Source organism: Macrobrachium nipponense, chromosome 41, assembly GCF_015104395.2.
Source record: "Macrobrachium nipponense isolate FS-2020 chromosome 41, ASM1510439v2, whole genome shotgun sequence".
Taxonomy (NCBI): domain Eukaryota; kingdom Metazoa; phylum Arthropoda; class Malacostraca; order Decapoda; family Palaemonidae; genus Macrobrachium; species Macrobrachium nipponense.
This window is the reverse complement of record NC_061102.1, coordinates 47,279,179-47,302,238: the sequence shown is the minus strand read 5'-3', so window position 1 is coordinate 47,302,238 and position 23,060 is coordinate 47,279,179. Positions and strand designations below refer to the sequence as shown.

Genomic DNA, 23,060 nt, shown 5'->3' with positions numbered 1-23,060 from the left:
ATTCATCCCATCTCTTAGATATCGAATGCTCTCCAGAACAAATTTTCCCACTATTTGGAGTCTGAAAGCAATACATTAGAAAACATAAATGCAAGAACATTTGCTGAAAATGTCAGTTGTCATATAGACTACAGAAGTGACTATTTGAGCGTTTATGAGGAAGAATTACCACTGGCGGCACATCTAAGAGTTAAAGTTTTATCGTTACAAATGCGATTTTGGATGCTTTTAACGTTGCTTTTACTGGATAAGGGGATGTTATTGCACCATTGCAGATCAAGCCTGTATGTTAGAAGCGTTGCATGAAATCCGTCATCATATTGAAGAGAAATCATTATTGTGTTGCTGGCAGATTATTCGAAGACAAAAAGACCCCAGGAGTGGCAAAATGAAGTTTTTTTTTCTTAATAATATGAAGTCGGAATGAAAAGTGAAAGGTAATGACATATGACTACTCATAGTAGTAATGTTCATTTCAGTCATTTGGAAACTGCTAAGGAATAGCAACCACAACATATTATTATGAGTATAAAATATGCCACTGTGCTGCGCAACATTCTTGCTCACAATGTGATACTTCCTAATACTTGTTTAATTTTTACTGTATTTCATTTTTACTTATATACCAGACATGTTCATCGTGTTTGTCGTTTCTTTCATGCTTTTACACCTATGTAAACTTAGGCTTCTAAACATATTTCAGATTTGCTTTTCAGGAGACTTTCGCTAATTCAATTTCAGATATAGTGAGAAAATGTTTATAAAGACTGCTATAGTTTTGCTTTCGTTTTTTTTTCTGTAAAAGAAAACTATTAACATAGCTATTTGTCTGTCCGTCCACACTTTTTACTGCCCGCCCTCAGATCTTACAAACTACTGAGGCTAGAGGGCTGCAAATTGGTATGTTGATCATCCACCCTCCAATCATCAGACATACCAAATTGCAGCCCTCTACCCACAGCAGCTTTTATTTTACTTAAGGGTTAAATTAGACATGATTGTGCGTCTGGCAACTATAGAGGACAGGCCACCTCTGGGCCGTGGTTAAAGTTATGCGGAGACCACCGAAAGATATATCTATTTTGAGTGGCCTTGATTGCACGCTGCACAGAAAACTGTATAACTTCCTCGCATTTTTTGTTCTAATTTTTTATGGTGGCTATATTGTATACTCCTCCTGGTCTTGCGAAGCGAGAGAGACATTACCGGGCAGGTGCTACCTTCCCGGTCACCAAAATCAGGGTCTACATGACCAAAACAAAGGCGTTTCGCGCCATTAAACCGCAGCTATAGTAGATTCACATCAACCGTGCATTTGATGTCTAGGCCAGTCCTTTATGACGCTCCTGATTGGCTGTTGATAAGCCAATCACAGGGCTGGAAACTCTCAGTTTTTCTCGAGAGTTCACATAGGCAGGATGTGTGTTCCACCTCTCCTGAGAGGTAATTTTGAAAGACGCATCCCTGAAGAGAGGTGGAACATAGATCCTACCCATGTGAACTCTCGAGAGAGACTGGGAGTTTCCAGCCATGTGACTGGCTTATCAACAGCCAATCAGGAGCGTCGTAAGGGACTGGCCTAGACATCAGACGCTCTCAGTCGTCTGCCAACTTTCTTTTTTGTCTGTTATCCATTGAAAGTAGTCAAGTAGATCAAGGATTAGAAAATGCCAGCAACAGAATTCTGTCAAAATGCTTCAAGATTTTTCGAAAATATCACTGGCGCAAAGAAAAGTTTATATTTATATCATATCTCCATTCTTAGTTTTGAATAAATCAGTCTCTCTCTCTCCTCCTCCTCTCTCCCAAGAATGTTTTTTTGACGACTGATCGATTGGAAGCTGATAATCCTCTCTCTCTCTCTCTCTCTCTCTCTCTCTCTCTGCAAACATGTTTTTGTCAGCTTATCGATTGCACACTCCCCTGTTTTTTATTCGAATCACACAGCAAAGTCGGTTTATTCGCTTTGCTCTTTAGTGTTTGAGGACTTGGAGGAGAATTGTACTACACGTTTTCTATATTGAAGGAGAATTGTACTACACGTTTTCTATATACTGCACCTGACAGTATACTATACTTCATTTTTATGTGCTCAGAATAGCACGTTTTTTAGTTGTGAGCGGTAATGTGATTTGCCCCCACTGAATTCATTTTAAATTAGAGTAGGACAAGTAGGCTCACGTTCCTGTTCAATCAGATTGTACTGAAACTGTTAGAACATTGCTAATTAAGACAAGAGTATTGAGTAACACGAGGTCCTAACTGAGGGAAGGAAAGACATGAAATGAAGAAGACCTAAATAGACTTAATAGAAAGGGGGCATACCCACTTGCTGTTTTTGTGGCCAGATATAGGCCTTGGTTCTGTAAGCTCCCAGGAGGACTGGCCTTTCCTCTGTGAAACTGAAGAGTTAGGGTTAGACATCCACATCCCTCCTTGTACTGATATATATATATATATATATATATATATATATATATATATATATATATATATATATATATATATATATATAATATACATATACATATCATACATATACATACACGTAGATAGCCACAGGAAGGTGAAAAATTAGACCAGGTACCTTTCATGTGGCTATCTACGTACATATTTGTCACGTGCTGTTCGTTGAATTATTGCATATATATATATATATATATAATATATATATATATATATTATATATATATATATATATATATATATATATATATATATATATATATATATATATATATATATTTAACCATTGAATCTGTCTTTTCGATCATGTCAATAAAAGGTGGTGTTATCATTCGTTTGAGTTACGACTTGCAGGATATCAAAACTCCACAACTAATTATTTCCTAGTGATGTACGAGCCGTAACTCGAATCACTTTTATGCAGTAGCTTTTCCACCTTCCTCGTAGCCTTTCGTGTCTAAGGCTTGTTTCCTTGTTTCTTTCATCGTCATTTTATTCCAGTGGAAGTCCACTCTAAGCGCGAAATCCTAAGCTTCGAACTTTTCCTTCCCCAGCAGAGAAAGCGTCAGGTATTTCCAAGTTGTTGGTACTTAGCAACTCATATGATTTTGTCTGTGCATCTGTTTTGAGTGGTAAGTATTTGTGGGAGAATGTTTGAAGCGTTTAAGGACTTGCGCGTCGGTGCTGTCGAATTTTCTATACAGCATACGTACGTATATGACTGAATCACGAAAGTTTGGGACGTGATAAATGCATAAATAAAGTTATAAGCCACGAAGGAAAGGGAGACACTTTCGACTCGACGTCCTTTACTTAGCCGACTGACTGACTTACATGAGAAACTGAGAGAAGAAAGAAGGGTCGAATAAGTGACAGATAGGGGTTATAAGGAGGTTAGTAACTAGAATCCAACACATACGTACGTGATGTTTTGTTCAGAGTTAAGCCCTAGGGAGTGTGCAATGGAGAAGATGAGGGATGAATTTGAGGTCAGTAGATTCTTTTTATTGCTGTGATGATATAATCACAATAATCCATATTGATCCAATGCACATTACAGATGAATAAAAAAGATCCTCTTCCAAATCATTGATTAGACCAATGCAAATGGCGATATATTATGTGATTGTCTTAACTGAAAGACACTTACAGTGATTATTCATTATTCCGGGGGGGAGGGGGGCAGAGTGAGTTCTTTATATCTACCGTATTTAATTATGGAGGACCATCAAGTGTCTTATTCTCTCAAATTAAAATGTTTGTCCTGAACAAATGACTTCTTCCCCGTAGGGAAGCAGTGCCGTCAGTGCACCTGATTCGATGCAATGTAGGCATTACTCAAGGTTCTTTGCAGCGTCCCTTCGGCCCCCAGCTGCAACTACTTTCATTCCTTTTACTGTACCTCCGTTCGTATTCTCTTTCTTCGATCTTACTCTCCACCCTCTCCTAACAATTGTTTCGTAGTGCAACTGCTTTGAGGTCATCCTCCTGGAACACCTTTCAAACCGTTTACTGAATCACCTTAGTTGCCCCAGTGCTTGGCATAATGCCAAAAATGTATATAAATAGAAAAAAATCAAATGAATTCTTACGGTAATGAAAGCTGCCTTTATATACTCATTTAGCAAAAATGTTATCTTACAAAACTGGTTTCATAAGGTGGATTGTACGTCTTAAAAGGTGGATTATACGTAATTATGCCGTAAATTCAACTTACTGGATGAAGTAATGTATATTTCTCCTGACTGACTGATGGTTCAGGATAGAACCTATTACTGTCACTTGTAAATGAAGATGAATTCGAGGTTGCAACTTATTCAACGTCAAAATTGTTACCAAATCGGATTTTGAAGTCTCGTAACTAATTAAAATTGGAATGTAACGCGGAAGATTCTGCTGTTATTGACACATGCAAATCGTGTGGAAATATTTCTAAAGAAAAATCACGTTAATAGAACAGTTTAGTGATTAAAAAAAATTAAAGGTCTTTCATTTTTTTTCAGTAAATATTTTATATTAGACAATTCTGGTTCTATTTATTAGGGTTTTGTAGACGCCTCAGCGATGTGATTGGTATGGTGTTGGCGTGCCACCTCGCTGGCCGCGAGTTCGATTCTCGGGCATACCACTGAGGGGTTAGAGATGTGTATTTCTGGTGATAGAAGTTTACTCGACGAGGTTCGGAAGTCACGTAAAGCCGTTGGTCCCGTTGCTGAATGACCACTGGTTCCAAGCAATGTAAAAACCCCATACAAACAAACAAATAAACAAAAACAAACAATCAAAGAAACTAGAATGCCTATTCTAGTTTTTGTGAACAGAACAAAACCTGTTGCCTGCGTAGGGAGAACGGGAAGCACTAATTGGAAAAGAAAATGAAAAACTTTGGCATTTGCACTATAGTAGATTCACATCAACTGTGCATCTGATGTCTAGGCCGGTCCCTTACGACGCTCCTGATTAACTGTTGATAAGCCAATCACAGAGCTGGAAACTCTCAGTCTCTCGAGAGAATTCAGGATGTATGTTCCACCTCTCCTGGGGGTTACGTCTTTCAAAAGTATCTCTCAGGAGAGGGGAAACATATACATCCAGCCAATGTGAACACTCCAGAGACACCGAGAGTTTCCAGCTTTGTGATTGGCTTATCAACAGCCAATCAGGAGCATCGTAAGGGACTGGCCTAGACATCAGATGCACGGTTGATGTGAATCTACTATAGTATCTTCCATGACTACGCAACGATTTCATTATGAAACGCAAAATGTTGCAAGCTCAGTTCAGAAAACAGATTACTTCCTAATAAAAAAGACAGCGGTTTTTATGTGAAGTTCCCATCCTTAATAGAAGATCAAAAACATCCCGTATGCATCACGGAAACCCTCCCTGTAGAGCTTTAATTTTGGCGCCAGGAGCTCTGACAGAAAGAGCGTGGCCTCTTTATACGTTCGAATCCTTGGAAACCAGTCCAGGGGAAGTATGGAGTATTGATTTTGCGTAAGTTTTATATGGGCGATGGATGTATTCTCTGTCGGACATTGTTTGTTACTGATCTCCTCCTCCTCCTCCCCCCTCCCCCCCCCCCCCCCATCCCCCATCCCCCCATCCCCCCTCCCCTCTTTTCAGTTGGAAGTGTCACGGATATTGAGTGCGTGCACCTGTGATCGTATTATTTAAGCTCCAAACACGGGAGGAAGAGAGAGGGGGGGGGGCGCTAGTTCAGAAACCACGCACACAGTTTGCTACCTTTAATATTCTTTCAACCATTCCACTTGAATTGATACTGTGGATCTCATCGTAGACGTAATTTTGTTTACGGTTGATTTGCAATGTTAAGAATTGGTTTGTGATTATTGTTCTTTATGTCAGCTGGTAGATGACCATCGCCAGTTTAATTTTTCGTTTACCGTTTGAATCCCGTTGGGGGGTAGCGCCGTCAGTGGACCTCATGCGGTGCACTGTAGTTATGAATTAAGGTTCTTTGCAGAAGGCCCCTAGCTAGAACCCCTTTCGTTCCTTTTACTGTGCCTCCGTTCATATTCTCTTTCTTCCATCGTACTTTCCACCCTCTCCTAAAACACTTGATTCGTAGCGCAACTGCTTTGAGGTTATATAGTCCTGTTACACCTTTCAAACCTTTTACGTTAATTTTCCACTTTATCGCCGAATGGCCTCATAGGTACCAGTGCTTGGCTTTTGGCCTAAATTCTATATTCAACTTCTAAATCTTAAGATGTCAAGTACCGGATAAGCTTGGAAAAGGGTCAACTAGAACCTGTCTCCTCTTAATAGGCGCCATTGGAATACCAACAGAACACCAACCACGTCTTAAGTTTATTCTGTGGAGATGAGCAATCCTTGAATATCCTGGATCGACGAGTTTTCACCTTTACTGCCACCAAGCTTCAGAATTCTCCCCTTACTTCCGTTTCCCTGTGGTTAAAATAGAATTTGTTGAGTTGGGAATTGAATTTCGTATTCCAGAACTGTTAGGACCTGCGCGTTTCATTCTCCTTTTCCTTCGGGCTGGGACTGGGTGAGGAATTAGAGCGTTCGTCACGCAGTAGGCATAAGCAAAGCTAAAGGCCATTATGAATTCTCTTTTATTAAAGTGCATTCGCTTCCTGTGCTCTTTATTTATCGGTAAAACATCCCACTTCCGTTCGAAGTCTGTCCGGGTTCCTCTATTCTTTTTCGTTGGAGGTAATTAATCAGGACATTCCATTGCTCGCGTGTTTCTTTCTCTTGTTCTTTTTTTTTGTCTTTTCCCATAATCACATTCTAAAGGTGACCTTTCCTTCCTCTGATATGAATTTTGGATTCATAGCTCGAAAAGGAGCTATAGCTGCACTGTACTGTGTGTGTGACACCCTTTGCAGGCAGAGATTTGGGTCTCGTAGAGAAACAATATTGTGAATCATAAAGACATGACTCGAAGACCGATCATAGGTCATAGCTTTAGCCTTTGCCCTAAATTCTATATCTAACTCAATAGAGCTCCACCGCTCGATTAGACTTGAACTTCGAATTTCTAACGGTAGTGGGTTCCATTTTCTTTGCGTCATCTTCAACATTTTGATGTGTGATGGAAGTTTTACTGCATAATTCGGTAGTTCCGAAATTCTAAACTGCTTCGAAGCTATAGTAGATTCACATCAACCGTGCATCTGATGTCTAGGCCTGTCCATTACGACACTCCTGATCGGCTGTTGATAAGCCAATCACAGGGCTTCAAACTCTATCTCGAGAGAGTTCACATAGGCAGGATGCATGTTCCACTTCTCCTGAAGGATACGTCTTTCATAATTATCCCTCAGGAGAGGTGGAGCACACATCCTGCCTGTGGGAACTCTCTCGAGAGACCGGATGTTTCCAGCCCTGTGATTGGCTAATCAACAGCAAATCAGGAGCGTCGTAAGGGACTGGCCTAGACATCAGAGGCACGGTTGATGTGAATCTACCATAATACGTTATATTTTCTAAACACATTGGAGGTGTACCCACTCAGACCCAAAGACTCTATTCTATTGATGGCTTATTTCAATTATATATATATATATATATATATATATATATATATATATATAATATATATATATATATTTCTTAAGAGATAATTGTCTTTTATGTCTATAAGCAATGTAGTCTGATATTTCATGAACTTTAATATTTTAGTGAAAGTGAGATTTTCTGCTCATTTCAACAAGTTGTTTTTATCTCTTCATCATTTGTGATTATGTTGCAGTGATTCATTAAAGCAATATGCCAGTATTGCATAAGCAAAGGCCATCATATCTAATTGGGAAAACTTTTAATAAAAAAAGAAGGTCGGAGAGACATTAATAGCAGAGGAGTAATGTGTATAAGACGGATCCATTTGGCTTAGAGCCCTTTTTATTTTTTATTTCTCTCCCCTCATGTTACATATTATCGGTGATGCTTGCATCATTTAAAAGCAAGTGTCTCGCTGCCAAGGAACTGTGCCAAGCACATTTTGGTACATTTTAGGATTCATTATGTACCTTGAAAAAGTTTAATGGAAATGATTGTGTACATTACAACGAAATGAGAAGAAAACACATTAACGACAATAAAGGCTGATGGCGTTTGAAAAATATCTGATATGAACCCCTAATAACAGGTCATCTAATGCTGCCTTGACTTCTGGGTTTGTGATGGTATTGGAGCCTCTTACTTCAGATATTCTGTAGAATGAATGAAGTTCACTGTCTTGGTCTTAGCAGCTTGCAGGACCTATACTTTTATTTACCATTGCTGAAAGTGTAGGGAGATATCAAGTCAATATATCAAAAAACAAACTTCCTATGCCCTTCAACCAGTGTGTTTCTATTTATACGGAGCATCTTCTTCATCAATCTGGTGAGGTACTACGTCTCTATGGCCAGTCCGTAAGGTTTTCAGTTCATTTTTGTGTGAATTTATAGAGCATCTTCATGGCAATATTGTCGATGCTGGTGGTTATAATTTTAAGAAGACTCAGTGCCGCTTCAAAGCGATTTGCGCCCATAATTTAGTCTTTCTTACATTGGTTATTTAGCTGTAGAACATATACTATATCCTAGTTAATTCATCATTATTATTTTCTTTATTTTTCCCCATTTGTATATATATCAGGGTGGGTGATTTTTATTTTTTACAAAGATTAAAATTTTTTAAAAAATCAGTGATTCATTTGATTTATGAAATTGATTTAGTTTTTTGATTTATTAGATGTTTTTTCAATCTTTTTTTTTCCTCAAAATGTATTTTATGACAGAATTATTATTGATTTATATTTTTTTATAAATCAATAATAATTGATTTATTAATCTTCAAACCATATCTTTCTTTGTGTTTTCAAATTCAACAAATAAGATAATAATTATTTTTACTGAAAAATCAGTGATTTAATTATATATATATATATCTATATATATATATATTATATACTTATATATACATATATATATAGTATATATGTACACACACACACACACCACACACATATATATATATATATATATATATATAGTATATATAGATATATATATATATATATATATATATATATATATATATAGTATATATATATATATATATATGTATGTATGTATGTAGTATGTATATATATAGTATATTGTATACGGTATATATATATATATGTATATATATATATATATATATATATATATGTATTTCTATATATATATATTATATATGTATATATATTTATTTTATATATACATACTATATAATATATATATATATATTATATATATCTCTTATATATTAAATTTATTGCATTCTATTTTGCTAAAGTTAGCTCTGCAAGTCAATGGTGCTCTAGGTTTGTTTCATGAGAACCTGTGCTCACTTTTGAATACAAATAATTGTGGGGAATTATAGTTATAGTTTCCGATTCATGAAGTCGATTTCTTCTCTCTCTCGTCTCTCTCTCTCTCATCTCTCTCTCTCTCTCTCTCTCTCTCGTCGTTTTCGCCTTCGCATCTCCTCTCCGAGTGGGATGCTATTAGAATTATATTTATTCCTTCCAACCAATTCTGTTTTGTTGTCATTATGGTAAATGGTGGGTAGCAGTGCCGTTCAGACTTGACTGTATTTTACGGACACTTTCATCATTAGTGCTGCAATACTTCACAGGTGCAGTAGTGCAGTATATCTTGGAGATGTACTGAGAGAGAGAGAGAGAGAGAGAGAGAGAGAGAGAGAGAGTCCTTGAGCGCTTGCGGGATCAGATTTGCCTTGATCTACTTCCTCCGCCTCTCCTACTCCTTTCTCTCTATTCCTCCTCCTTCACCCCCCCCCACCCCCCCTCCCTACCCCTCCTTCAGTTCACCCACTTCCCCCAATCCCACCAACCCCCAATTTCCCGCCCCTTTCCCCTCTCCCCGGAGGAGCATATGCAGACTTCAGCTCGGCTTTAAGAATATCAACTGTCAGCCAGAACCCCCTTCTTCTGCTGAAGGGTGTTGGAAGATAAGACTGAAGTTGGTCGTTTCTTATCAGTGATTATCTCTCGATATATTTCGCCGTTTCTTTTTGCCCATCATCTTGGAATTTGTCGCCGTTCGTCCCTTTCGTCTGCGAAGACTTTCTGGATTCGGCCTGTCGGAGTTTCTTGATGTTTTTTCCCACTGATTATCGTGATTTTTTAAAAAGATTTTTCTTTCGCTAATGATTGTCGAATGATTTACGGCACTGTCCTTATTTGCCGTTTGAGATATCTTTGAATTCTTGGCAGTAATTGTCTTGGATGGTTATGATTATCTCGTAATTTTTTTTTCTTTTTTATTGTCACTGACCATTGCAATGTTTCTTCACTTAACTTTTTTGCTGACTCGAATTTTTGTTTTTTACTTGCCATTTTATTAATTGTCATCAATATTTGTTCATATTCCCATACAGATGGCCAGTAAATTCGTCATATTTTCTTTGCCATCATTATGTGAGAATGTTGTCTTCTTATCTCATATTTCATGGATTTTTTTCGGGATTTTAATACATTTCCTGATTAATTGAATTTGGCATAGTTTTTCGTAACTTATATCCGATTTTTAATTGTAAATTAGTATGTTCTCATATATATATATATATATATATATATATATATATATATATATATATATATATATATATATATATATATATATATATATATATATATATTTGCAAGTACAAATATAGACTTTCATGTAAGACCGGCATTTTATTTCATAATTTGTTGAAATATATATATATTATATATCATCATAAATATATATATATATTATATATATGATATATATATATATATGATATATATATTATATATATATGATATATATATATATATTATCGACAAACCATGAAATAACATGACGGTTAATTTTTGTACTTGTAAGATCTTTGCTTTCAAGTCGTTTCGAGGTAGGTTGGTGTATTGACGGAATGTGCTCCTTGTTCTCTAATTCTCCCGAAGTTAAAACTTACAGAAAGGGGAGAGGGAAAGTATGGTGGGAGCTTCAGGTGAGACGACCAACTCTTCGTCTTTCTCACCGTTATCCCTACACTAAGGGGTCGGTTGCCTGATGCACCTTTTCCTACAACATCGAGTGTGGTTTATTATTTGGCAAAGGGGTTTCCATAGTTAACGGTGGTGGGCCTAACCTTTCACAAAAAGAAGTAAGACTGCAAGGCAGCAGTTTCCACAGTTATTGGCGGTGGGCCTTGCCTTTTACTAAAATACAGTAAACTAGTACGAGGAGCAGTTTCCAGTTATTGGTCGGTGGGCCTTGCCTTGCCTTTTACTAAAACGTAAGACTGTAAGGGAGCAGTTTCCATAGCTATCGACGGTGGGCCTAACCTTTTACAAAAAAAGTAAGACTGCAAGGCAGCAGTTTCCACAGTTATCGGCAATGGGCCTAGCCTTTTACTAAAACATAAGACTGAAAGGGAGCAGTTTCCATAGTTATCGACGGTGGGCCTAACCTTTTTCAAAAAAAAGTAAGACTGCAAGGCAGCAGTTTCCACAGTTATTGGCAATGGGCCTAGCCTTTTACTAAACAGTAAGACTGCAAGGCAGCAGTTTCCACAGTTATTGGCAATGGGCCTAGCCTTTTACTAAAACGTAAGACTGTAAGGGAGCAGTTTCCATAGTTATCGGCGGTGGGCCTAACCTTTAAAAAAAGAAGTAAGACTGCAAGGCAGCAGTTTCCACAGTTATTGGCGGTGGGCCTAGCCTTTTACTAAACAGTGAGACTGCAAGGCAGCAGTTTCCAGTTATTGGCATTGGGCCTAGTCTTTTACTAAACAGTAAGACTGTAAGGCAGCAGTTTCCACAGTTATTGGCGGTAGGTTTAGCATTTTACTAAAACGTAAGACTGTAAGGGAGCATCTTCCACAGTTATTGGCGGTGGGCCCTAAACCTTTAACTAAACAATAAGACTGCAAGGCAGCTGCTGTCCTTTTAGTCGCCTTTTACGACACGCAGGACCTACGGTGGTAGTATTCTCACACCCTTACCATAAGGTAGTCAGTCAGATGGTGACGACCACCATCCTAGCTCTACTACGCAACGGGGAAAGTCGAGTGGAGAAGTTAGAATACGAAGTTGCCCTTCGTTTTCACTGGGGGTTTCTGTTGCAGTGAAGTTGCGCCGCGTCTGCCCCTCTCCTGAGCCAAGCGGCTACGTTGCAGTGCTGTTGCATTGCAGAAATTTGGAATAATAAGGCGCCTCCAGACGAAGTTTGGTTGTGACCGTTCGAGTTCCTTTGAGGAGATGCGTTCCTTCAGCGACGAAGATTTGAGAATAGAATTCTCTTTTATTAAAGGTTTGTAAAATAAATGCGAAATCCTTTTCGGACGAGTGAAGCAGGTTTTGACTCTTTTTGAATTATATTTAAATACATGCATAGTTGTCTGGGCAGCGCATTATGAATTATCATGAATATTATTGGAGAGTTGCTTGCGAATAATTGCATTAGCGCTCAAAAGTTCCGTCATTTCGTAATGTTACAACTGTGTCATTAATTGGAGCTGTGAAGTTAATCCATTATCAGTTTTAGGAAATTTGAATATGGCATCAAATCGAGTACACTTAAATGAAGTGGACTTGTCATTACCGGCGGCGGAATTTTTGAACAGAGAATTGGTGATGGTATGAAGCGGTTTTTTTTATTTTTTATTTTTCGGAGTAGTCCAGAATGGCGATGAATTGGTTCGGTGAAAAGTATGGTAACGTGATTTTACACTTTGAATGTTGCTGTAATATATATATTCCCACGAGGGTCTCTCTCTCTCTTCTCTCCTCTCTCTCTCTCTCTCTCTCTCTCTCTTCTCTCTCACAAACAGAAAAACCTTGCATAGATGTATGTACCATGTCACTCACTATTACGTTGTATTTCCACGATGGTTCTCTCTCTCTCTCTCTCTCTCTCTCTCTCTCTCTCTCTCTCTCTCTCTCTCTTTCCTACTGTTTATTATAGAGAAAGATTTCGTTTTTTAGGAAAAGATGAAGAGCATTAGCTTATAGGATTAATTACCCATACTAATTGTTTCCAATACCCGAATCGTTTTACTAAATAAAAAATTGGGATTTTCAATTCTAGACAGTCAGTGGAGGAATCCAGTCTTGCATCCCTCTGTTATTAAAACTAGCAAACATATGTTTACAGAAATTATGTATGATAAATTCGCAAAGTAACAAAGTCTACAGGCATAACCAGCCCCGTTTCAGGGAATGCCTTCTCAACCCCACCCCCTTCGGAGGGGATAGGGGTGGAGGAGGTGGGATGAAACCCTATTATAAACCATCTTAGGGGTTCTCACTATAACCCTGCCAAGTTTCATGCCCATCGGACCAGCCGTTTTAGCCGTGATTGAATGACTGACAGACGGACAGACATCATGCCCAATACAGTAAGATTCTGGTTTGAAGGAAATGCACATCCAACCAGTTTAACTGCTTGCTAAATCGAAAGTGTAAACAATTATAGCGCCCTTTGACATGAGCTACTTGGTGCATATGAAGCAGTTGTCATATGACGACTGAAATATCTTGTGGATGAAGCTAGAAAACGGTTGTATTTTTTTTACGCGTTTCTTCGTACCTTCTAACAGAATTTTCATAAAATAAACAAAAGAAAATATTAAAAGTGTTTATTTTAGCAGATTTTTAGGATCGACTCTCAGTGACAAGCTTTTCGAGAGAGTTGTGGTTTTAAAAAAACGTCTTTTCATAAAATAAACAAAAGAAAATATAAGTTTCTGTTTTAGCAGGTTTTTAGATTCGGAGTCTGACTGACAAGCTATTCGAGAGACTCGTGGTTTTAAACGTCTTTTCATATGACTTCGTTATCTACAACGCCAACGCATTTAAAGACCATCAATTGAGTATCGCCTGAGCGTATAAAGATTCCATCAGGACGGGAAATAGCAATTGTCCCGGGACATTCGGTGATGATTTCGTTTGTAATTACGGATACCATAAGGTGTTATTCCGACGCGCTGCAATATACCGCTTGCAAAAACACTCATTGACATTGCAATTCTGGGTAATTGCCGTTTCACACCATACTGGAAATGGATTTTGAGTGTAACACCATTTTGACTCAATTTAGAGAATGGTTTTATTTTGCATGTAATGAATAAATTCAATAATTGCGCTTAATGACCGCACGCTGTTTAGAGAGTGCCAGCGGCGGAAATTTTGGCACTGGGTTCGTCCCCCGGCTGCGTTTGTCAAGCAAGTTATGTGGAGGACATCGAGCGGGACATCTCACTTTATGTTTCCCTTCCGAGTTTTATTGGGTGCAGTCTTTTTCCGTGATTTCTCTTTCGGTTTTGGCTTTTCCCTTAAATGACCTTTCCAACATATGATATCTATGCTCTGTCATTCGTTTTGAGATGATCATTTGGCCAGTTTTTTTTTTGATGTCTTAATCTTGATGTTCTTACAATACGTGCTAAAAAAAAAAGGCATTCAAATGTGAATTATTGACCGATATCGAGTCTGTATTGACTAACACGGTTTTTTGGTCTATAGAGAGGTAGATAGAAAAGACTTTTGAAACCCCTCGAAATATTGGCATCCTCTTTCCCAGCGACTGATAAAACACACAGTTAAAGATGCGCCTCATCTTGGTATCCAATTCGCAAGATAACAGGAGAATGAGACAGTCCTGTTTACAAATGACATCGTCATTCTTTCTGGTGATGAGTCATTCGTGGCAGCTGATTTCCATATTCACTTCTGATGCACGTGACATTTCGTATTAACGGATCCTCAGATCTTCAGCACATCGGGTTTCGCAGTATGAAGTCGATGGATTTCGTGATTATTTGTTGCAGCTGATCTTGTGTTCTTATTTGTTTTGAGATATTGTGCAGTGTCTTAGGTGCTGCTGTTATCCTTTCGGTCAAAGTCTCGGGGTCTGTATAGCGTCGGGTCTTGAAAACATTAGGCTGCCAGTATCTTTAAAAGTTTTTCATCAGGCCAGTTTCCATACGTCGTAGTGATGACTATGGTCTGCTCTTAGACGATTTACTAGTTCCTCGTTGGACGAGTGGTTTTCGCGCTCGACTTCCATTCGGGTGATCCGAAGTTCGATGTTTCTTGGCTCGGCTAACTCAGAATAAGAGGAATTTATTTCTGGTGATAGAAATTCATTTCTCGATATAATGTGGTTCGGACCCAACAATAAACTGTAGGTCCCGTTGGTAGGTGACCGATTGGTTCCTAGCCACGTAAAAATATCTAATCCTTCGGGCGAGCCCTAGGAGAGCTGTTAACTAGCTCAGTGGTTTGGTAAAACTAAGATATGCTTAAGTGGCTTAGACGACTTGGTTGGTTGGTTTCGATTAAAATGTCTATTTGCCAGAAAGGCTCTTCCCCAAAATGTGATTGTAAGGGCGTTAGGGTGTTTTAGGGATCAAAAGTCCTTGTGTAGACCTTCGGACATGTCACACCAACCGAGATGATATCATAGGAACTTGTGATTTTATATACGACCTGTCACCAGACCGACTTTCAAGAATCAAATGAATTTGATGAGAAAACGTATTAAGTGGTATTGGCCCATAATCCACTCGACTCAATCTGACCACATTGTGTTTTGCAAAAATATTTTATGAATTCCTGAGTGTTTACATACTGGTTCAAAAGGAGTTCAGATGATAATCCACTTGGGAGAACAGTGAGGTTCCTGCTGAGATATGACACAATGGGCTCAAATATGCCCCTGCACTATTCAGTAGCAACATTTAAACAGGTGTCTTTCATGAATATCTCCTAAAATTCTAATCAGGTCCAAACAACAAGGGTTTTAGCGACTTTCTTTGGCTGCATCGGTGCAGACCAGGAGTATAGAATTCTTATGCTTGGGTATTAAATCAGCCACTGCACCAAATAGTAAAGGAAATAAGGCAAAAAAATGAATAAATTAATTTGATGTATAAACTAACAATTTGATTTGGTATAATTATATGACCAAATCTTGGTTACCTGTAGGTCGCATGGTGTCAGATCTTGGGCTCTTACAGTATAAGATCAGGTTCAGATATTGAATGACATTCTAAGTCTTGATATACCAGTCTTAAAAATCGTATGGCATTGAAACTTAAGATGTTAAGAGATCACATTACATGAACCCACTAGAAATCATTTGAATATGGAACCTGGTATCATTCATAACAGATAAAGACATTTCATAGTCTTAGACCACTGAACCTCACTGATTTTAGATCGGATATCTCTAATTACTTACGTCATTACCCATTTGTTTCTTATTACTGTTACACTTCGACAATAAACGCGTTCCTTTTTCAGTTTTTACTCATAATCTTTTGTATTTGAAAACCGATCTGTGTCTTACTCCCGGTTTCAGTCAGAGTATTTCTCTCCATCGTCTTCTTGCTTTCCCAAGACCTGACTGAGTAACAGCATAAATTTTCAGGTTTGATGTCTACAAAAAAACAATGTCATGAAATATGGCCGTTTTGTCTTTATAGTGCTCTTATTTTCCAGTTTTTTGTACCGGGGGCTCGAGTTGGATGATTATAGATAGTCTTGTGGGTTTTTTTTGTTTCCATAGAATAAGGAAAATCGTATAATCATGTGACGCCCTAAATTTTTTTTTTACAATACAGTTAAAGTAACGGATATGTAAAGACTGTTGTATTATATACTTGAATTATTAGATAGATCCTAATGGTGAAATGGAGGTTGGCGCTTTGTTTAAATCTTAAACTTCTTTTATAGAAATTCGGGAATTACTTTTTGTAGTTCTGCACTTGTTTTCGGGCTTTACCATATCACTTGGTGCATTCAAAGTTGCCCAGCATCAAGTTATACATTAATACTGGACAAGAAATTCTTATTTTGCTGGAGTTCATCATTGTTTTATGTTGGTATTGGACATTAGAAGTTTTTGCTGTAATTGTATAGCAATTTTTAATCCATCTTTCTCTCGACAGCCATTCTCTCTTGAGTTTAATGAGTGTGGCCGTTGGTCCTGACATTAAAAAAAAAATCACATAATAGATTTTTTTTGAATGGATGTTGAATTACTACTATACTTCATGTGTGATCGACAGATTTCGTAGCGTTAGATCTGCTGTGTAGCAAAACAATAGGCAGGCTAGTTGATATGCAATTTCAAAAGTATTTCATAATGAGTGGTGTCAGAAAGTGATTTAATCCAGTTCATCCCAAAGCGCTGTACAGGCAGTCCCTGGTTTAGGATGGCTTCGGCTTACGATGTTCAATTATATTCATCAGAAATTATTTCCAGGTTTACAACGCATGTTCCAGGATTATGACGCTTACGACGCCGATCCGATGGAAGAAATATGACTCTTAAAAGGGAAAATAAATACTTGAAGGTTTTGTTTATGAAAAACACAATGAAAATGCAGTTTACATAGTTTTCAATACAACCAAAGCATTAAAAGTAAGGCTTTCTTAAAAATTCTTACGATTTTCGATGATGTTCCGGCTTACGACGCATCTCAAGAATGGCACCCCCGTCGCAAACCGGGGACTGCCTGTATATAAGTAGTTCAGTGGAATTTGTAGTTTTAGGTATACTTCCTAGCAATGCAAGGAGTCAATCAAATGAAAATGTAAGTTGTTCTTGACAGTAATGCAATGAGTAGTTCAAATGAAGTGTCATTTTATATGTACACCAAAGTAATATAGTGAAGTTTGTGTATTAAGTTGTTTACCCCTAGTAATGCAATATGTAGGTCAAGTGGCAATGCAAGTTGATATGTCATGCATATCAGTGCTTCAACTACCTGCAGGCTTCTAACCCCCCTCCCCCCTCGCCACTGTTTGACAGTGATCTCCCTTGCTACCGAAGTAGATCCCTATGATATAGTCAGTATTTCGAAGGACACCCCTTAGACACTTCAGCTTATCCTACTCGACCAGATAAATTATGTTTTAGTTTTCATCATGCCATAGGTATCGTCTGCAGTTGAACATTGAAATTATCAGGCATTATTTTTTTACTGCATATTCTTATTCCTGTTCCACGTATCGTTATCATAACCTTACGGTTTAAGCTCGTCGGTGATTAGCATTCGACACTCGGGTAGCCAAGTGAGCTCCGGTTCATTGTCTTATGTTGCTATAGGGGCAAGGGAGGGAAAGAGAAGAAATAAAGTATAAGAGAACTGAGAAGAGAGGGTAGACCCACTTGCCATTCAGTAAGTTAGGCGAGTGATGTACTAGATGTTGGGACCCTACGTTAACCAGTGGCCTTGTAACTTATTATGTATCTGTATTGCGAAGAACCCTCTCAAATGAAATCAGTGGCCCAAGAGTGGTTTTCGTAATTAATTTTTCTCACTCGATTTAGACTTCAGTTTTGTTAGCTAGCTAAAACCAGGTTTTGATCATTTGGATGAAGGATTATTTTTCCGTTATTTAAAATTTTATAGAATTGATAGAGAAAACGCAGTGGACAGATATAATCCACTTTAACATTGACGTGAAAACATAATTTTTTTTATGTATTTCAAACGTTTATGGCAGAAAAATAGCTTCAATCCACGACGAATAGCTTCCATATTCTTCTTTACATTTTTCTCCCTGTTCATTAGTTTTTTTTTTATTATAGCATTATATATATTTACGGTTATCGAAAAGATTCACAAATCGTAGAACAAAAAGATGAATGAAACCTTGTTCAAAATGTCATATGCAATTCATGTATCTTATCTGATCATATTGATGTGTATTATTATCTAAATAATATATATTTGTTTCAAGCATTTGTATTGTTTTTGGTATTTGATCATAGTTATTGTAGTAAGGAAAAGAGAACTTGTTTGTTTGTGTGACACTATACCAAGCGTCTCATGCCCTTCTCCCTGTTTTTCTTCCCAACACCAGAAAGAACTGTCGGGACAAAGATTCTGCCGCCAACTTCGAGACTGCGCATATCTTTCAAGAATACACTTATAAGAAAATCACCGCCTGTGATGTCTGCCATCAGATTCTTAGAGGTAAGAATCTTGTACCTTTGAACCATATTATTTTATTTTATTTATTTTTTATTTTTATTTTTTTTTTGGTCTATCACAGTCCTCCAATTCGACTGGGTGGTATTTATAGTGTGGGGTTCCGGGTTGCATCCTGCCTCTTTAGGAGTCCATCACTTTATTATTATTATTATTATTTTTTTTTTTTTTTTTTTTTTTTTGCTCTATCACAGTCCTCCAATTCGACTGGGTGGTATTTATAAGTGGGGTTCCTTGGGGTTGCTCCTGCTCCTTAGGAGTCCATCACTCTTCTTACTATGTGTGCCGTTTCTAGGATCACACTCTTCTGCATGAGTCCTGGAGCTACTTCAGCCTCTAGTTTTTTCTAGATTCCTTTTCAGGGATTTTGGGATCGTGCCTAGTGCTCCTATGATTATGGGTACGATTTCCACTGGCATATCCATATCCTTCTATATTTCTATTTTCAGATCTTGATACTTATCCAATTTTTTCCCTCCTTTTCTTTCTTCCTTCAACTCTGGTGTCCCATGGTATTGCGACATCAATGAGTGATACTTTCTTCCTTTATTATTATTATTATTATTATTATTATTATTATTATTATTATTATTATTATTATTGTTATTATTGTGGAAAAAATTCACAATCTCTTGAAAAACAATTTGTGTAATAAGAATCCACAATTATATAGTAAACTGTATCACTATTGTAAATATACATATATATATATATATATATATATATATATATATATATATATATATATATATATATATATATATATAAAAAGCAAATACTTTCGTCACAAGAACTGTGTTCATCAGTGTTACGTGAAATAAAATAAGAAAGCTATCACTGATAAGGAGCACCATTCAGTCAATGTGGATTTTTATTACACTTTTTTGTCTAGGGGTAGGGGCGGTTCTATCACAGTCATTCAGTTGGACTGGGTGGTTTTTATAGCGTGGGTTCCGGGTTGCATCCTGCCTCCTTGGGAGTCCTTCACTTTTCACTCACTGTGTGTGCTGTTTCTAGGAGCACACTCTTATGCACGAGTTCTAGAGATACTTTGGCATCTAGTTTTTCCAGGTTATTATTATTCATTATTATTATTATTATTAATTATTATTATTATTATTATTATTTATCATTATTGCTGGAAAAAATTTACATTCTATTGAAAAACAATTTGTGTAATAAAAATCCACAGTTGTATAGTAAACTGTATTCTATTGTTAATATATATATATATATATATATATATATATATATATATATATATATATATATATATAAAAGCATATACTTTCGTCCACAAGAACTGTGTTCATCAGTGTTACGTAAAATAGAAAAAAAGCTAACATTCATAAGGAACACCATTCAAGCAACTATATAGTAATTGTGGATTTTTATTAAATTTTTTTGTGGTGGGTTAGGGGGTGTTGGTTCTATCACAGTCATCCAATTGGACTGGGTGGTTTTTATAGTGTGTGCTGTTTCTAGGAGCACACTCTTATGCACGAGTCCTGGAGCTACTTTGGCATCTAGTTTTTCCAGGTTATTATTATTATTCTTATTATTATAGTTACTGGAAAAAAATTCTCAATCTCGTGAAAAACAATTTGTGTAATAAAAATCCGGCATTATTATGTAGTTAACTATGTTACCATTATAAAATATATGTAAAAGCAAAGACCGTCGAACACAAAACGGTGTTCCTCATCAGTTATTACGTAAAAAAAAAAAAAAAAAAAAAAAAAAAAAAGAGGGGGGGGGGACTGGTTGTCTATCACAACCATCCAATTGGACTAGGTAGTTTAATAGTGTGGGATCGTAAAGACCCCTTTACCAAATAATAAACCAAGCCTGATGTTGTAAGGAAAGGCGCATCCCGCAACCGACCCCTTAGTGTAGGGATAACAGTTGGAAAGAAGATTCATTATCTCTTCTCACCAGAAAAAAAAATACTCCTCTAAAATCTATGAGGAGGCAGACAGCAAAGGTGAAACAATATTCCTTTTAAAACCTTATTCACAAGAACCCATCTGCATTATCCTTACATCTACTACTTTCCCACCCACCGTTATCCCTACATTAAGGGGTCGGTTGCCTGATGCGCCTTCTCCTCCACTGCCTTCTATCAGAGGTATCATCCTCCACCAAACCTCTTCTCCCCATATCTTCCTTCACTTTATCTCGCCATCTAATTTGCCTCCCTCTTGATCTTCTTCCTCTAACAGGTTCCTCTCAAGCCCTCTTCACTCCCTCCTCGTCATCCATCCTCAACACATGCCCATACCATCTCAATTGTGACTCTCTCATCCCCTCTGTAATCTTGACTAAGCCTGCCCTTCTGTTACGGTGTCGAAATATCCTGGCCAAGGGTCGACACAATGTTACGGCCTCTGAGAGAGGTCCGCTTCAGGTTCGATATGAATTAATTAAAAAAAAAAAAAATTTCAACACCAACAGTTGAAACTGGGGATACGAATATAGAAAGAAACACTAACACAACAAAGGTTTATTTACAAGCTTACTAACAAAGGTAAATGCAGAATGGTATCTCCTATTTACATAAAAAGACAGAATCTTACACTGCATGAACTGGGGGAACAGTGAGGCAATTCAAATACTTGCTAGTCACTTTGGTAATTCGAAGTGGTGGCTTCTCAAAAGTAGAGCGGCAATTGCAGACGTCCTCTTGACTTCGTATTGCAGAAAATAGTCTATTTGTAAGGCAGAAACTCCCCCCTTTTCTTCTCCGAAGTCTGCTCAACGTAGAGACAACTCGGTCGTCCACTCCTGAAGACGATTAGACCAGTATCCAACCAACTCTCTAACAACTCTTCTGATTGATCCTTCGTCGGTTCCTTCGTCTCTAGTCTCTCTCTGACGATCACTGCTGCTGATCTCCCACTGATATTCTGAGCAGTGGCTCTTACTGAGGATATCTCTCTGTGACTAACAGGTGTCTCTCTTTTACGATCACTGCTCTCCAAAGTTCGTTCGTTGTATTTATACGGCATTCTGGGGGCGGAGCCTACGGCGAACGTCACAGACTCCCGAGATTTCTAGAATTTCTTAGATGAATCTAGATGAGGTATTGCATCAGAAAATCGCGGCGTTTCTCCCGACACATTGGCGCGTGTTGAGCTCCACAACACGCCCGACGATTCCATAACAGCCGCGAGAAACAGGCGCCTCCAACACGGGCACGAAAACCTCCTTACTGCCGAACTTCTCGAAAATGCGTTCTCCTTTCCTTTAACTTCCTTTGCTATGAAGCAATTACCATCACACCACCTTCTTATTTCATCATTTTCCAATCTCTCAAGCAGCGATATTCCCGTAATCCACCTCAGCATCCTGATCTCTGTTCTCTCAAGTTTTACTGCCTCTTTTCCTCTTAAAGCCCATGTTTCTGCTCCATACATTAACATTGGTTTTATCACTGTGTTATATATCTTTCATCTACATTCATGGATAAATTCAGTTAGCTCTCCATATTTAAAGCTTTAGTGAAGCAAAACCTTTAATAATGGTTGTCTGAAGACACTGTCAAAAGCCTTCTCGCAATCAACAAGAGATAAGTAGAAGAGAATTTTTAAAAGACATGCCGCTGTACAGTAAGTCTGAACACAAAACAACTCTTGCCTTTTGAAAACCAGCTTTTTATCAGTTTACTTTATCCAGCCTATTAAGAATGAGCGTAATGGATATTTCCCTCATAACCGATGGAAGTATAATACCTCTATAGTTGCTAAATTCAGTCAGCACTTTTTATATGACATCCAATTCCCAGTCATCAAACTTTGTCTCCTCGTTTCATATTCTGTTTCATATTCTGTGAACACTAGTTATTCCTGGAGGCATCACATTTCACTTCAGCTAAAATCAACTCTACAGTGAATCCATCATAACTTGGTGTCTTCCATCTTCTAAGATTCATTTTATTGATTCATTTTCAAAAATTGTAAAATCATTGATAAGTACAGTGAGATCTTCCCCAGATTTGGTATTGCAATCAAATTAGCCACTCTTATCTCTTCTCCTTGAATTCACAAAGATGTTCTTCCCAGCAGGTATGA

General features: G+C 37.6%; 1 protein-coding gene across 12 annotated transcripts in view; it reads left to right on the top strand.

Annotated features, from left to right (window-relative positions):
- Positions 1-23,060, top strand: part of LOC135212740 (SH3 and cysteine-rich domain-containing protein-like) — a 635,516-nt gene that overhangs the window by 494,873 nt on the left and 117,583 nt on the right. For all 12 annotated transcript variants that reach the window (XM_064246459.1, XM_064246455.1, XM_064246457.1 and 9 more), the window contains one exon: positions 18,863-18,975. In XM_064246459.1, coding sequence (XP_064102529.1) covers positions 18,863-18,975 — 113 coding nt within the window. The remainder of the gene's footprint in view (positions 1-18,862; positions 18,976-23,060) is intronic.